Source organism: Chlamydotis macqueenii, chromosome 3, assembly GCF_036417535.1.
Source record: "Chlamydotis macqueenii isolate bChlMac1 chromosome 3, bChlMac1.mat, whole genome shotgun sequence".
Taxonomy (NCBI): Eukaryota; Metazoa; Chordata; class Aves; order Otidiformes; family Otididae; genus Chlamydotis; species Chlamydotis macqueenii.
The window spans coordinates 120,399,553-120,414,579 of record NC_141558.1 but is presented as its reverse complement, the minus strand read 5'-3'; the positions used below and the strand labels follow the sequence as shown (position 1 = coordinate 120,414,579).

The 15,027-nt window shown below is 39.8% G+C and overlaps 1 protein-coding gene across 1 annotated transcript in view; it reads left to right on the top strand.

The window, feature by feature from the left end:
• Positions 1-15,027, top strand: part of SPTLC3 (serine palmitoyltransferase long chain base subunit 3) — a 112,977-nt gene that overhangs the window by 69,274 nt on the left and 28,676 nt on the right. Inside the window, exons 10-11 of the mRNA XM_086744678.1 lie at positions 10,366-10,501; positions 11,494-11,623. Coding sequence (XP_086600804.1) covers positions 10,366-10,501; positions 11,494-11,623 — 266 coding nt within the window. The remainder of the gene's footprint in view (positions 1-10,365; positions 10,502-11,493; positions 11,624-15,027) is intronic.

The window sequence follows — 15,027 nt, the reverse complement described above, 5'->3', positions numbered from 1 at the left end:
AAAACTAAGGGAAGAAAGATTGATTTGGTCATTTAAATTGCTACTCTGAAAACTTTGTTCCATATTTTTTAGCACTTCACACAGTTGTCTCTTATATTTTGCCAGATATCATGTTTTTACATTCCCTTCAATTTCTTGCTAGTTATTTTTCACTAATTCATTAAGCGACTGATCCAGAAAAGAGTATCAGAGGTGGAATTACATAGTGGGTAACACTAGACATCAGAAATGCTATGAATAGCACTTGTGTTTACTTGATGTATATCTGAATTATTGAGCTCCCCCTTTTTTTTTTTTTTTTTTTTTTTTAATTAGTAGGTATATGGTTGTTTGGAAAATGAATCAGAGTGTGCATTTCCAGAACAGGATCAATATACTGGATTGCATGACTGCAGGATATGAGTGAATGTGTATAGACACAGGGAGTACAGCTTAATTACAAGGAAAGTACAGGTTAGCACTTTAAAAATAATTCTGTGACACCTGAACTGTTTAGCTGGAAATTATCCACAGCAGGTGTCTGTTTCAGGCTTAAGTTTTTTCATATCAACAAAAAAGGTTCGGTCCTTCCTCAGAAGAAAGCTAGATACGGGTTTTGGTACTCTGCTGCGGGGTGGGGAAGGAAAAAAACAATATTAAAAAAAAAAATCCTTTTTTCACTGAAGAGCTTCGGTTTCTTCAGACTTTGGGATGAAGATGTGGATTGTGATAGCCAAGCTTACCACTTTTTGCCATATCTATGAAATATCATTTGAGTCTTGTGATATTACAAGTCTTTAAAAAAATCTGTACATGAAATGAACAGTGACAAATCTTAAGATCCACCGAGTGAAGGAGCATCTTCCAGCTCAGTGTGGGGGACCTGAACAGAGCATCCCCCACCTGGAGCCTGGGCAGAGGACTGGAGCCCGGAGCACCTGCATCCATCCTGTACGGTCAGACACTTCTGGAGGTGAGCCAGGAATTTTAAAGAGAGAAGAGAGTCTGACAAGCAAAGGAGACACAACAGGGAATAGATAACAAGTAGGTGATAAGGATAGAGACTAGAACCAAAATGAGAGGCTGAGAAGATGGGCTGGAGAGGCTGTGATCAAAATGGGCCCGGTGTGGGGAAGGAGGGGAAAAGGAACAAATGTGTCTGCAAGAAACTACGGCAAACACACAAGCCTCCAAACAAGTGCTGGTACCTCAGACATTCCTTGTTCTTCTCTGGTCAGCAAACTGCTGTGGAAGTGTACTCGCAAGTTGTGTGCTTACCTTCCTTTGCAGCAGAAGGCTCCAATTTGGATGGGGAAGTTCTCATTTTAAAAGCCTTGCACTGACATAAGTAAAAAGAAACAGAAGATATAGTATCTCCCACAGAAACTATCTATAACTGGTGTGTCCCATACCAGTATTTGGGATACTGTGAGAAATCAATGTAATGATAATGTGACTGGGAGCAGAGCCCACAGCCAACTATTACAGTCTTTTGACATGTTTTCTGCTGTGAATTGAGAAAACAAAGCACAAGAAATGCTGAATTAGGAGAAGATAGTAGTCCCCTCAAAACTGATACGCACAGTTGCTCCTGCCTGGGAGAGGGGTAGGTTGGGGTCACTATGACCAAGTCCTTTGTTTCTTGAGTGACTAGTATCAGAAGTGTCAGAAAATGACAACAAAAATTGCAAATATATTTCTATTTTCATGTGAAATCTTATTTTTAGTAGAGTACAAATCCTGACATTTTTCAATGCCGTGCTTTCCAGGACTCTCCGAAAACAGACGACTTGCAGAACAGGACACGTTTATTCTTGGTACCATAATGTCATAGATACTATCATAGTTCCTATAATAGAGTTGTTCAAAAGCGTATGAACTTCTGGCAGCTGTATTTCCTTTAGTAATGTCATAAGGCAGCAAGTTCCACAGTTCAGTTCATATAGTCTATAAAAAATAATATCATTTTATCTCTCTTAAGCCTTTGTGGCCTTTTCATCTCAAATGTGTCTCTTCTCATTTATTAGGAGATAGGGGAAGCAGAAGTTCCCATGGCATTTACTCTTTATAATTCATAATATAGATGTTCTTTATATGTTCTCCTTGCGGCTTCTCATTACACCACTGGAGATACCTCAGGAAGCTCAGCAGCTGCCTTAGTGGTTTCATCCCCATGACAAGACTGGAGTTGACTCAGAGTGTTTGGACCCTACACAAATTTTCAAGTACACTTACTTGCATGCAACACAGCCCCTCCAGCTGTGACCTTAGACCTTTTTTTCCCCTTTCTGCCTGAGAATACCAAAAGCATATTTTTACACTTAGATTTCATAGGTAAAAAATAGAACCACTAGGCAGACAGAATTAAGACTGCTAGAAAATCTAAAGCAATTGTAAAAAGCAAATCACAGCATTTGTGAAGGCATCATTTTTCTGTTAATCCACAGCAAATGATAATTCACCAACAGCAATAGGCATTTTTCATATGTTTTTATGGGATGTTGAAAAATCTAAAACCCTCTCCTCAGAAATCTTCTGTCCTTGTTGAAGATAATTCCTAAGGTTGTTTAGGTAGAGTAGAATCATAGAATGTTTTGGGTTGGAAGGGACTTTCAAGGCCATCTAGTCCAACCCCCCTGCAAGGAGCGGGGACATCTCCAACCAGATCAGGTTGCTCAGAGCCCCATCCAACCTGGCCTTGAATGTTTCCAGGGATGGGGCATCAACCACCTCCCTGGGCAACCTGTTCTGGTGTTCCACTGTCCTCATTGTAAAAAATTTTTTCCCTTATGTCGAGTCTGAATCTATCTCAAAGAACCATATAGAAAGTGTTTCTACCACATAGAAAGTGTTTCTTTAAAATGTTAATTTACTTTGCCATTTGTGCTGATTGGTTTCTCTTTTTGCAACTACTGGTTTTCATTTTTCTTTTTAGCAGACTTTGAGTTCTTGTATTTGAGCTCATTCAGATTGCAAGAAGCTGCAGAATGCTGCTTTCTGTTTTGGCTCGGCATTAAAAAGATCTGTTTTTAAAAGGTTCCTTTTAAAAACATTTCCATCTGCCTTAGATTTTTTTTGTATAACTGAAGGACCAGCTTCCTAAAATGCTCAGTTTCCAACATTTTCCACTGCTATCTGTGCTTGGCAATCTTTTGAAAACATTAGTTTTGCCTGTCAGGGTCCTCTGTAAATTCAAAAACCTTAATTTCATAACACTACAACCTGGCATAAACCAACATTGGTGTCAGGAAGGGCAGTCTTGCCCTCATTTTTGCCTTTCACCCTCTGCCTATCCCCTAATTCCTGCTGCTTTTCCTCGTGCCAGCGCTAGTGTTCGTGCAGCCGTGCAATGAACTGAATCAGAGAACTGATCTAGCTGAAAAATAACGGACCTTCCCACAAATGGTTAGCCTACAGCCAAACTGGTTCGCTGAGCCAATCTACCATGTGGCTGCATGAGTCCCAGTGCCAGGACTTGAGCAGCTGGTGCCGAGAAGAACGATCCTTTTTGCAGCAAAATAAATCCGTGCCAGACCAAACTGATCATGAAACTATAGCTGTAAGCTTTAATACTGCAGGCTACTTAGTGACGGACCCCTTGAACCCGCTTGAAACTGCTAACAGAATCAGTCATACTAAAGTATGGCTTTTTACTGTTACCTCTCAAATTCTCATTTTGTTGCTTCATTCTGAGATGATTGCTGCTCTCGGGTCCTCATCAAGCAGAATGCTTGAACCGTGGCTCAATTTTAAGTAAGTTAATATTCCCAGTAAATACGTGCTTATATTTAAAGTGCTTAAGTGAATTTATTCTCTATTTGCACAGCATTGGCTCCCTGATTAGGGTTCCCAGTCACTAATGACGGTGAAGATGCTAGTGATTATAATATGCTGTCACGATTCTTATTTGTCTGAGCTGAACATCAACGGTGTTCTCCCAGCAGTGGATAATGAAACAGAGCTAGATTCTGTCATCTTTACTCAGATGAGTGAGGCATACTGTTCCAGCAGAGCCACCTGCCATGCTGTCCACCTCCTAAAGGAAGCCAAATGTATCCATGGAGGGTCAGTTAATCTGAACAAGCAGGGGCTTTGGAGTAATAGTGTTTGCAGTGATTTGCAAGAGCTCTGAGGACTGACCGAGTTCTGCCTCATATGAAGTCACTTTTTCCATATTCAAAGTTAAATCAGTGCTGGAGTCTCCTAGCAGACCCTACCCAGGGATAGGTGTCCCCTGTATTCACAAGTAAGTATTAACTGCAGGCAGAGGAGGGATGTGATCAGACTTGGATGTGACTTGTAGCCTGTCCTCCAGCAAAGAAAGTTGCGCTTTCCCCAGGGACAGCAACACACAGCTTTTAAGGGTGTCTTTGCTGCCGGGATGGAGCATGAGGATCCCTCCTCCGTTCCAGATGCTGCTTGTCCCTGCCCAAGAAATCTGTTATCAGCTTGAGGAGCAGAAAGGAGAGAAGCGCCTTTTCTAACGGCGTTTAGATCAAGCAGCGTTTCAGGAACACCTAATGTGATACAGATGGAGTGCGTTGCACACTGGCTGGCTTTCAGCAGGGGGACTGGCGTGCTTTGTGATTAATCACCTGTGCTGGGAGTAAGTAAGGCCGAGCCAAGGCTGGCTGCTCTGTCCCTGCTTTTGTGTGGGACACTGCTTACGTTTTATCTCTGAATAGAGATAGGGTGCTGGGTAGGCACAGCTGACTCATTTGAGCAATAAGGTAAAAATGACAGCATTTGTACAATTTTTTTTCCTTTCTGCTTCAGCTGAAATTGCTACTTTTTCTTCCCTTGATCTGCTCTGGAATGTGTTTTGCAGCAGTTCACAGTTAAAATTGGACTGACTAAATGAATCCTTAAGGGCTTATTTAGCAGCTGAATTAAGTTGAGATTACCAGGTTTCTAGTTGGCATTAGATTGTAGAAGAAAATGTCTTCACTTCTACCCAATTCATAGCAAAGTTATTTTTTTATAAAGATTTTTTACCTGAGAACATATTTCCTTTAGGCACCCCAGTTTTATAGCATTCTATTTGTGATTTAATGCACATGGAGGTACATGTGTGTTACTCTTATAATGGAACCAGAGGAAAAAAAGAAATTCTGTCCATCTGCAACAGTTTAGTGGGGAAGAGCTATTGTTTTCCAAATTTTTTTTCAGCCTGTGACAGTTTGCTTTTTACTATCTAGTTGTGAGTAGAGGAGGGCAGGGAGTGAAGTTCTCCATCCAAGGAGCAGAGATTGAAGAGACACACTGACACCGGTATGTAAAAGTTTCATGGTGTAACTAATTGTCTAGAAAGACCCTATGAAACAACAGCTGGACAGGATTAAAGCAGGTGAATTTGTGTCTTGAAGAGTCCACTGCATGCCAAAAAAAAAGTACGGTGTGGGATTATCTTTCCTGAAATGAGTTAAGGAAAAATAGCTCTCCTTCAATTAAAGTACACCTGAGATCTTGATATGAAAGGCTACAGGTTGCTTATTCCTGTTTTCAATATACTGAATCAGAATTTCCAAGAGGAGAAGCCTACAGGAAGAGTTCAAAGGTAGAATGTTTCTGCAGGAATTGAACACAGACAGCTTCTCTGCTTATTAAAATCTTGCAGGAGTGAAAAGCAGACATCTCTGGAAGAGGAAAACAAACTTTTGTTTCAGAGAGCTGATAGTTTTACTACCTCTTTCGCTGGCAGGAGAAGGTTCTCAGCTGGCATAAATAGCAAAGCTGTATTGAAGTGCATGGAGCTGTGCCAGGTGACACCCGCCTGAGATCAGGCCCTCAGACGCGTAGTCAGGATGCCTTCCTGCTGTCAGACTCTGGAGCGGCTCCTCACTGAAAGCAGGTCTGAAGCCATAGCCTGCTGTGTGACAAAGCATCCACCAAGGCTGTTAATCCAAGTAGCTCTCTTAAAAAGATAATTGCTTTAAAAAAATTATGAGCAAGCTGCTGTCTTTTATAATTTCTCCCTCTCTTGCCTTCTCTTTTTTCCTTAAACTAAACCATATTATTTTTGAGCTATAAAGCCTTCTAAAAGCCTGCAGAAATTAATGAGCTAAAACTGGCAATACGCAATAATGCGTGTCAAATAAAAATACAATCAGCATTTTTCCCAGAATTGCCAATAACTTAGAACTTTGTAATAAATTAAATATTTTTAAAGCCGTGCAACAAATGTAAACTCTAAATTTGCCAGCAGCAGGTGGATTGCAGATGCAGTAAAACTATTTTTGTTGTACCATCCAGGTAATTCATTCTGTATTTCAACAAAATCCCAGTAAGCTGGCTGGCTGTCACTGTATGTTCCAAGCAGCATGAAGATAACTTGTGAAATTTAAAAATCCTTTATAGTTCCATTTTCTCTCTTTCTGTCCCATCTTAGTTCAGCTAATAAAAAGATGTAGAGCTCTTAATAAGGTCATGTTCAACCTTAGCTGAAAACTCTGGAGCATTAGAGGGTTTAGTTTTAATTAGCTAAGGGTCAGTGTTCCCTGTTCAGGCTGTTTTCTCCGAATGTATGTGCTGTGGTTCTTGTGTTTTATGGAATGTAACTATCTGGATATCCTACATGCTATGCTATAAGCTATTTGCATAGACTGTAAATCCTCAAGAATTTTGCAAACTAAGAATTTTTGAACAAATATATTTAGTGACGACCTGATCCTCTAATTAGTGTCATACAGGCAAATTCTTACATTCAGATAGATGCAACTATATTGTTTTAGCTCAAGGGTCCAACTCTTCAGATTTCCCTCAATAAAGTATGCAAGATCACAGCCTCAAGAATCAAAGAAAATAGTTTTTAAATGCAGTGTCTTTGGATAAACATACCCCAGTTAAATTTGGACTAGAATCTAATTGTAGACTCAATTCATCACTCTTATAGTGATTTAATCTGCAGCGTGGGGGAAAAATTGGGCCAATGAGACCAAAGTAAACATTTTGCTCAGATTTGCCTCCTTATCTGACATTGGAGGGTCCTATAAAGGAATGAAAGAGAGCGTTGAAATACAGTTACAAACTTTAAGGTTTTTATTGCTCTTATCAGGACAGCATATAAGATGGGTGTGTATATGATGTGTCTATGTGGTCTTTGACCATAAAACTTAACATGAGAAAGGAAAGTGTTGACACTTGGTAAAGAAATAGGTTCCTTCCAGCCACCCACCCACAAATACAGTGTGTGTAGCAATAGTCTCCTAATGTGCGTTTTTCCCCTCCAGATATAATGTGAGTGCTCTGATCTTTTATTTGGCTCTTTAATGCATCCCTGCAAATGAAATTACTATTCTGAGATGTTGCTAAAACATTAAAGTGGCTCTTTTGCATCAGCACTGGCTGGCTTGAAATGAGTTCCACAGGGAGTCCTTAAGGGGGATCTGTCCCATCATAAACTGTTTGAGGATATACGTTTAGTGAGGAAGGATTGGAAAAGAAGAAGTGTTCAACTTCTGGGGGTTTTGCTGGAAACTCCTCTTTCAGCTCTCATGTTTTCTTTGCTGGATTCCCCCTCTTGCACTGGAGTCTAAATTTCCAGTACCTAAAATCAGTAGAGACAAACTGATCAGTTCTGGGCCATGCACATATGGTTTGATAAAAACCGAACAGCCTGGAATCTTGCGTGGCTGACACTTTGTTTCCAGCTTTGTGGTAAACAGCTGAATAGAAAGGAGAAGGCACCAAGTCTTAAACTGCACTCGCCAAGAACATCTGCATTTATGAAAACTTCCCCTGTTTGAAAATCTAGTAGTTTCAAATGCTGTACAGTGAGAGTTTGGTAACTAGCTCAGGGGCTGCTAGGATAGCAAGAAGCAGCAGTGGTTTTGAGCCTCCGGTTCAGGTTACTCCCTCACCCTCCTCCTTGTAATCTGGGCATTCGGGAGGCGCTAATAACATCTTTACTAATTCTAACAAGGGAAAACTTTCTCTCTTTAGACTTCCGACACATTATTCTGTGGTTCTTCTCTAACTCCCTTTCCTTGCCATCTCCCCTGCCCCCATTTCTCCTCCTCAATATTTCCTCCTGGTTCTTTGAGATCTACTACACCAAAAATATTTTTGGAAATACCACAGACTATTGTTTTTATTAGTGACTGGAAAGCTTTGTAGTAGGATGCTTTTGTGTTTCATTTGTTTTCCTTGCTCTGGCACAGCTGTTTTTGTTTTAGCAGCATTAGAGAGATTGTTAAGCTATTTGTGGCCTTTTCTAACCCAGCAGATCTCTTCCACTGAATGCTTTAAACTGATTGACTGAAACTGTAACTAACAGGTTGTCTGCGTGGGCAGTTTTGTGCGTAAAGTTACAAATGCACTGGTTTTATGAGATCTTTTAATTTGTTCAGCAAAACACTGATCAATGTGAAGCAAATCCCAGTTTTCCTATAAATTTCCCAGCCAGAGCGTTGACAGAACCTTGACTCGGGAAGATACAGAACAGATGAAGCAGTAGATCTTGTTCAAACCTACGCGCGCTCAGAAATGATTAATGGAAAAGAGGTTTATGTAGGTGTGGTGATCCCCACCGTAGCCAAGAAGGAATAGGAAGAAAAGCCACAGCAGGTGGTGGGGCACAACGTGGTCTGAGGACAAATCTGCCAAAGGTGGTATGTAGCATCTAAAAATGCCTAAATGTCCACTGTGGCTACAAGGAGGAAAATGGGAAATCAGGAAACAGGCATCCAGTCAGAGAAGGGTGACAGCAGAAAGTAGTAAATGACGAATGAAGCAAACTAAAAGTAAAGTAAAATGAAAAAGCAAATGAAAAGTGACAACATAATACATCTGGGCAAAGATAACTTAAAAGTAAAGGGGAAAAAGAGGAAATGATTTGTACAGGGGGCTTCAGTGTTCATATCTGGTGACATAATGTGATATGGAAAGCATGGGCTGATGAACATCAGGAAAATGAAAGGCAAGAGCGTAACTGAGATCCATCCCTCTAAATCCCACTCTTACTGTGTGTTTCCACCAGCTCTGCTGGGCAGGCACAAGCAGCTGCACAGTGATTAGGTTTAGAGAATTGCTCTGTTTGACTTTGATTTGGCAGTTTTCTTTCTGGGGAGGTCAGGGAAATGGTGGACCTGGCTTGATTCATCATATGGCTGTGTGAACCGAGGACAGGTATTGGGGAAGTGGTGGGAAAGAGCAGCATGTGGGTGCGGGGTAGGTGGCACCATCCCTGTCGGCACCTTACAGCACTGGAAGAGCAGCACGTGTATCAGCTCACTGATGAAATATAATGCAGGTGGAGTAAGGAAAGGACATACTATATATATATCTCCTACCTACAGTAATGTTGAGTGTGGCAATTCCCTTTTGTATGCAATGGGTGGGGAAGCAACTGTCAGAAACCACCTCCTTAGTGACACTGCAAAAGAAGAGGCTGAGATGACTTTTCAAACGCTTTTTTACTCTGCTGGCTTTTGTCTTTTACCTTAATTTAAAAAAAAAATTATTTTCAACTCTCCTGTCAGTTCTGCTGGGGGACACATCAGTGGATTCGTGACTGAATGAGGCCAGGGACAATGCAAAGAACAAAACTTGTGTCTGAAAGTCTTGAATGACTAAGGTCTGTTGTCAGATGATCATACTGAGGTAATAATAGCAAGATAAGAGGACAGAGAAACTGAGCAGAACTCAGCAAGGGACTACATATGTAGATGCATATTAGAGTAACTGGAGTTATGCTGAATGTTGGTTAAAAACTGCAGAAGATCAGACCTTGTGTAATAACAAGGTTTACTGCATGCTTTTCCTCTGTCTAAAAAATTGCAACAGAAGGACCAGTTTGAGCTGATGCAAAATGCAGTATTTTCTACTTTAAGCTTTATTACAGTCGCAGAATTAAAAAAAAAAAATTAAAAACTGTGTGCACAGAACTAGCTAAGATATAAGAGGACTCCTGTGGAATATTGTTAATGAGAAAAGATATGCATATACTGATATCTGTATCAACATCTGTAGACGTTGGTTGTTTCCCTTTATAGTGAATTATGTTGAGAAATGACATATTCTGTTCACGTGTCCTGTGTCCACAGAGACGCATAACTACTTCTCCATAGGCGTATGTCACCCAGTAAGTTTCATTCAATGCAATACAGTAAAGGGAATTGTTCACTTATCCGTCCCCAGAAGACATACTGTTTTTGCCGGTGGGAAGACACCTCACAGGTACAGGAATATTGGTCGCCTGTCCTACAATGCCATAATAATCAACACAATTGCATTTAGCTCATTCCTTTTTTTCTTCTAAGTCAAACAGGAACACATACATTTCAGGCAAACTTTTTTGAACTGTTACCCACATCCCTGTTTCTTTCCTATTACCAGACTCTGGTTATGATCTTTGCGCTGACTGTTCTCCTGACTGACTCATTTCAGGGCTCCAAAGAGTGCGACAGCTGGGCAAAAACACAAGATACTTCAGACGAAGACTGCATGAAATGGGCTTCATCATTTATGGCAACGATGATTCTCCTGTTGTCCCTTTACTCCTTTATATGCCTGGTAAGATAGGGTAAGTACTGAAAAAAACCACTGTTGGCAAAACAAATACTATTCAAGTTCATAGGCTACTTGATATATACTGTGAAACATGTAGTTATGTGTGGTAGATGCTTCACAAGAGAAATATATGCTCTTAGATTAATTCATCATTTAGTTATGTTCTATTTTAAATTTGGCCCTAGACTTAATTTTGAGCTGTTCCAGTATTCAGAATTTTTAAAATTTCTATTATCCTTTTTTAACTTTCTCTGGAATAATACCTTTGATAACATTTTGAATTTGGATATTTTTTTTTTAATTTGTGATCATTAAAAGAGACACATTACCTTTAATGTATGAATTGTTTTGGATGGATATTCTTTTTCCCCATCTGATCTTTGAATTGTCTTCGCATGTTTTACCACTCAGTACCTATCAAGCAGCACTTGTGCACTGACTTGGACACGCAGACCAGAAGTCAGTAGTAGCACAATCTAAGAGCTGAGCTGTAGGGGTTATTTCTAAGTAGTTTAGGGTGGCTATGTGCTCTAGGTCTAGCACATGCACACAAAAGGTTCCTGACCTGGCAGAGTAATTGTGAAAGCAAAGAAACCATCACACAGATTGTTTTCTTCCTGTTGATGTGCAGGAACCCAGCTCTTATACCTTCCAGAAGCCCAACTGCTTCTGTGCTTAGGGAGCATGAATGCCCACACATTTTGATTTGCTCTTAAAGCCTTTCGTTGACATAAATGAATCATGTCTACTCTACAGTGCTCTCTCTGCCGGCACACTTCTAGTATTTGATGCCTACTTGACGTCATGAGCTGTTAAGCAGCAAAGAATCTCAGTCCTACTGGTACAATTCTGGCTTTTATTGAATTAAATGGCAGCATTACTATTCGCTTCAATTGAAGACAGGATTTTACCCATTGTTTTATTATACTTGAATGTTTTCTCTCTGCGGTCAGTTTATTGGAGATAATTTACTTTTGATTTTTTTTCTTCTTCTTCTCTTCTTAGGGCTTTTGCAAGACGCATGTTAGAAAAAAATATCGGAGTGGTTGTGGTTGGGTTTCCAGCTACTCCTATCACAGAATCCAGGGCTCGGTTTTGTGTGTCAGCTGCACATACACGGGAGATGTTAGACACGGTAAGCACAGCAGATGTCCTGCTGAAATTAACTTCAGATACAAAGGCGGTTGGGAGAAGCTATGTGTCAGTTGCTTTCAATCTCAATAACTCATTTTTACATTTGTTTTTCTGGCCTTGTCACTTGATATTTAAAGGCATTTTAGCCTTACATTTTTTAAAATAAACTACAGGACAGTTAACTTGTTATGTTCTCCATTTCTAATAGTGACCAAATCTGTCATCAGTAATAAAGACCTACATGAAGAGCACAGCAAGACAAAAGTTAAATGCCAGGTCAAAACTATCAGAGTAGGAAACCTGAAACGATATGGAAATAATTGAAAATCAAGTTTTCCATACCCTTATTTTCATTCTGTATTGCCACATGTTTCTTGAATTGCAGAAGTACACGGGACAGCCTTGAGGGTACAGGTGGAAATTGCAAACAGTATTTGGAACTGCTTGAACCTAATGGAGTTTAATTGGTGCTGTCTGGCCTGTTTCAGTTCAGTATCTTTCAGCTCAGTATCTTTCTCTGATACTCTTAAGAGTATGTTGAGACTTCCATCATAAACCTCCATTCCAATGCAATCAGAAATGTGCTTAAAATAAACTCTTTTAGATTTTCCATCTCCCTTTCTTGCCGAAGGTGTTTTTGGCCTGGCTTGATATACATTCTTTTATTCTCAGAAAGAGCCAAATAAAGGCATGAAACACAGAGGCTTAACAGTAAATTTCAGGCTTTTTTTTTTCCCTCTTTGCACAAGGATGATTGTCAAAGCAAAATTCCGTGAACATGGAAGGCATTTGAGTTAAATATGCTGCTCCTTTATGCAGACAAGCACCTGTGGCTGCAGAGAGCCCCTGGCTCTCTATTTGCATCCCGAGATTCATGTGGAGCTTGATGCTGGAGTCCTGCGCCGCTGACCAGCTCCCACACCAGTGCAGACCCCTCTCAAACAACATTGAAAAACCTGCCTTGCATCTGTGCAGTGTAAAATTCCTGCTGCTGTTAAAGATGCGATAGTTATTAACAAGGTATCATACCATAAAGATAATATTGCACAGAAGAGGGCGTAGCTACATACTTGTGTTGGTCATTGTCAGCTTTTGCTGTTTGGCTGTGTAGATTTTGGCTTATGTAAATAGTAATAGGCTATGAAGCCAATCTGAAGATTAATCCCTTGAGGCTGCTGCTTTGATTTTCTTCCTCTCCTCTCACTCCCAAATATCAAACCCATTACATTTTTGGGCCATTATTGCATGTTCACTTTCTGCTACCTGCATATTGTTGCTTCCTGGTACCAGTGAAGGTCTGAAACGCTCCCCAGCCATCATTCCTGAACATACTGTATTTTTGCCTTTGAAAGTGGGATCATTGCCGTAGTACTTGTGGCATTCTTTGAATGTCCTTATAGTATTGGGGAATAGAAATGCCCTGAGTTTAATTACTTGCAGATGGAAAGTTTTTAGGACAAACACTTTGTGAATATGCCTAAAAACAGGGTAACAACAGGTAACAAGCACAATGAAAACTTTTCCCTTTGGCAAAATTTGTTTTGAACCTCAGCCCGGAATTAAAAAGAGGAAAGATCCATGAAACGGCAAGCTCCCAAGAATAACTTTCTTAATGACCTTGAAGCTATCTCTCTGCATAAACCATTACTAAATTACTCCTTTCTGTTCTTGAGCTCATTTTAGTGGCTTAACAGAAACAGGCTCAAAATCAAAATTGCTGCTTTCTTCTTTAATGCCAAAACGTTGGCTGCTCTTGAATGTGGATCAGATGCAGCTGAGCTACTTTTCTATTGTACAGAGTTCCCTGGCTACTTTTTGAGTCTACTGAGAGCTGGGGACACAGCTCAGCAAATTGCATTATAATATTAAAGTATTATTAATTATAGCTGTGATACTAATACAAAAAGATAATAGAATGCACTAAAAATATCATAAACTATTCCGACTATTTATGAGAACGCTGATCAGCACAGTGGGCTGAATCCCATCAAAGAAAATGTGGTGGCAGCTGCAGTCTTTGGAATCTATAGGGAAACACTGAACTATTGCCTTACACATTCATTTTACACAAGCAAAGATAACTTTTTATTTGGATTATTATCTCCATGTGCTTTTAGAGAAAGGTCATTTTTTTTCATCTATGCTCAATTAATGTATTTGTCAATAAACTGTGACCTACTGAAGGAGTAAATTCTATTCTCATAGATGCTGCTGTACATCTACAACCACATTGGCATTCGCTACAGAAGAATGAAAGCAAAATTTGCCCATGTGCCCTTTAAACTTTCTTTAATTGATGCTTTTATGATCTTCTTGTTCTGCTGTAAAGTAGAGGTTACTAGAACTTCATTTCTTGTCCAAGAGAATTGACACAGTATAATGGTCTTACAGGTTTTGAATGCTCTGGATGAATTGGGTGATTTTCTACAGCTGAAATATTCCCGGTATTCCAAGTCATCTCATCCAGAACTGTATGAAGAAACTAGGCTTGAACTTGAAGATTAAGTTTTCTACCCATGAAGAGAACATTATGATGCTACAAACGGGGAAAACCCGTAAAACTGAAAAACACGAATGCATTTCTTCCCTTCTAAGGACAATTTTTGTTTCTCAGTTAATTGAAAGGAGGGGAAGCTCGGGTGCTGCATTTTATTGTATCAAACTTCTGTATTCAAGAGACTGAGATATTGATACAGATTTGCCTCTCCAGGAGATCTATCCTTCTTACGGTATTTTTGATGCAGACTGAGTGCATCCATGGATTGAGTTGCTAATGTACAGCTTTCGTTATGGCCCCTTTTTATGAAGAGGCTTCAGATAGTCTTAACTGTGACTGAAATAATAAAGTTTAAAAACTGAATGGATTCCAGTGTAGCATGGTAATATAGCAGAGCTTCACCAGTGAGATTGGCTCTTATCTGTTAAATAGAATAAATCAAGACATCGATGTGCACTGCTACAGAGGAATGAGTAGAAAGTAACCTCTTTAACTAAGTTGCCCTCTCATGCATTTCTCCAAAGACTGAAAATGTTAAAAAAAAAAAAGGCTAATGCTGAGAACAAGAAAAGTAGCCTGATCAGATCGTATATTTCTGACAGAAGATTGTGGGAAAGGGAAAATGCCTCCTCCCCTCCACAGACCCTTTCTCGGCCACTTAAATACACTATAAGTTTCGTAATGTACAGAAATTTGGGCTTAGACATAAACAGAAATAATTTTCTGCTAACACATTTGACCTACAGCCTTTCACATCTTATCACAATGTAAGTTCTTCAGCAGGCTTGCTCCCTTTTCATGTAGCAGTAGTAAATAATTTTAATAACCATTTAACTTTCCCGTAAAAACCTTGATCAAAACAGTCAGATACTTGCAGTTCACAAACTGCGGATGACATTTATGGGCCC